General features: G+C 60.7%; 1 protein-coding gene across 1 annotated transcript in view; it reads right to left on the bottom strand.

Annotated features, from left to right (window-relative positions):
- The window catches only part of NECTIN4 (nectin cell adhesion molecule 4), a 6,506-nt gene extending 5,918 nt beyond the window's left edge, over window positions 1-588 (bottom strand). Inside the window, exon 1 of the mRNA XM_009281246.1 lies at window positions 78-588. Coding sequence (XP_009279521.1) covers window positions 78-588 — 511 coding nt within the window. The remainder of the gene's footprint in view (window positions 1-77) is intronic.
- Window positions 589-2,399: the final 1,811 nt, after the last annotated feature.

Genomic DNA, 2,399 nt, shown 5'->3' with positions numbered 1-2,399 from the left:
GCCCCATGCCCACCGCCCCTTGCCCACCACCCCATTGCCCACCTCCCCACCGCCCCATTGCCCACCGCCCCACTCACCCAGCACCTTGAGGGTGAGGTGCCCCTCGAAGCTGCCCAGGGGGAAGGTGATGAGGTGACACTCGTAGTCGCCCTCGTCCCCCTGCACGGCGTTCCTCAGGACGATGGCCCCGTCCTCCAGCCCCCCGCCGGCCGGCCGCACCACCCGCCCGGCGTAGGGCTCCTGCACGTGCTCCCCGTGCTGCCGGTTGAGCACGGCCACCTCGGCGCTCTGCCCGGCCGGGCCCCGCTTCAGCCAGGTCACCTGCACCACCTGCTCCTGCTCCTGTGTCCGGTACCGGCACGGCAGCACCACGTCCTGGCCCAGCACCACCGTCACGCTGCGCTCCACCTCCACCACCCCCGAGCGGCAGCCTGTGGGCACCCAGGCTGGCACCAGTGCGCTCGCTCGGCGCGCTTGTGCTGCCGCGTGCTCACACGGTCCTTCCGGCACACTTAGGCACACTTGGGCTTGCACACGCTCGCGCCGGCACTCACGTACAGGCAAGAACACTTGGGCACGCTTGTGCATGCTCCGGCACACTTGGGCACGTTTGTGCTTGCACACGTCCACACGCTTCTTCGGGCACGCTCACATACGCTTGGGCACGCTTGTGCTTGCACACACCCATGCATGCTTGGGTACACTCACATACATGCGGGCACGCTTGTGCACAACACTCCGGCACGCTTGTGCTTGCACACGCACGTGTACGCTTGGGTGCACTCATATATATGCAGGCATGTTTGGGGATGCTTGCGTACACTCTGGCACACTTGGGAACGCTTGTGCTTGCACACATCCATGCATTTCTTCAGGCACACTCACATACACTTGGGCGCATTTGGGCACGCTTGCGCACACTTTTGCACGCTTGGGTGTACTCACAATACATGCAGGCACGCTTGGGCATGCTTGTGCACGCTGGTGCTTGCACATGCCCATGCATTCTTGGGTGCGCTCACGTACATGCAGGCATGCCTGGGCACACTTGTGCTTGCACAAGTGTGTGCTTGCACACTCTCATGCGTGCTTAGGTGCACTCACATACGTGCAGGAACACTTGGGCACGCTTGCACACACTCAGGTATGCTTGTGCACGCTCATACGCTCACGTGTCCTTGGGTGCACCCACAATCACTTGAGTGCATTTGCGCACACTCAGGCACGCTTGTGCAGGCTCAGGCATGGTTGGACACGCTCGTGCATTCCTTGGTGCACTCACGCATGTTCAGGCACACTTGGGCACGCTTGGGCACAGCTGCACACTCAGGCATGCTTGAACGCACTCGTATGTGCTCAGGCACACTTGTGCACACTCAGACGGGCTTGGGCACACTTGCACACTCATGCACACTTGGGTGTGCTTGGACACGCTCATGGGCGCGCTCTCATGCTCATGCATACCTGGGTGCGCTCACACGCACTTGGGCACGCTCGCACATGCTCATGAACACTCAGGCAAGCTTCCGCACGCTCACACATGCTTGGATGTGCTCACACACGTGTGCACACACACTTCAGCACGTTCGTGCGTGCTCGTGCACGTTTGGATGTGCTTAGGCATGGTTGGACACACTTGTGCACACTTGGATGTGCTCATGCTTGCACACACTCAGGCATGCTTGGGCACACTCACACACGCTCATGCGTGTTCAGGCACGCTTGCACATGCAAAGGCATGCTCATGCACACTTGGGCACACTCCAGCATGCTCAAGCACGCTTGTAGATGCTTATGCATGCTTGTGCACCCCTGGATGCACTCATGCGTACTTGGACATGCTCACACACGCTCATGCACACTCACGCATGCTTGGAGGTGCTCGTGCATGCTTGGGTGTGCTTACACACGCTCATCATGCTTGGGCACGCTTGCACATCCTTGGACACAGTCGTGCACACTCCTGCATGCTTAGGCATGCTTCTGCACGCTTGTACATGCTCATGTACGTTTGGGCATCCTTATGCCAGCATAGACGCACTCATGCACACTTGGGCACACTCACACATGTGCAGGCACACTCAGACACGCTCGGGCGTGCTTGCAGATATTTGCACACACCTGTGCATGCTCATGCATGCTTACGCACACTTGGGCACCCTCACACATATGCAGGCACGTCCACCCATGCTCACATGTGCTTGGGCATGCTCACGCACGCTTGGGCACGCTCAGGCACACCTGCACGCACACAGGCCTGCTTGCACGCTTGTGCTCGTTCCTATATGCTCCTATATTCCCCCCGCACGCGCGCTCCCATATCCCCGGCTGCCTGGCAGCCGCACGCACGCGTGTGAGGCTGGCGGGTGTCGGGGCGGGGCGCGGGGCCCGCCCAGCCG

Source organism: Aptenodytes forsteri, unplaced genomic scaffold (genome assembly GCF_000699145.1).
Source record: "Aptenodytes forsteri isolate BGI_AS27 unplaced genomic scaffold, ASM69914v1 Scaffold276, whole genome shotgun sequence".
In the NCBI taxonomy this organism is placed as follows: Eukaryota; Metazoa; Chordata; class Aves; order Sphenisciformes; family Spheniscidae; genus Aptenodytes; species Aptenodytes forsteri.
This window is presented reverse-complemented; position numbering and strand designations above follow the sequence as displayed.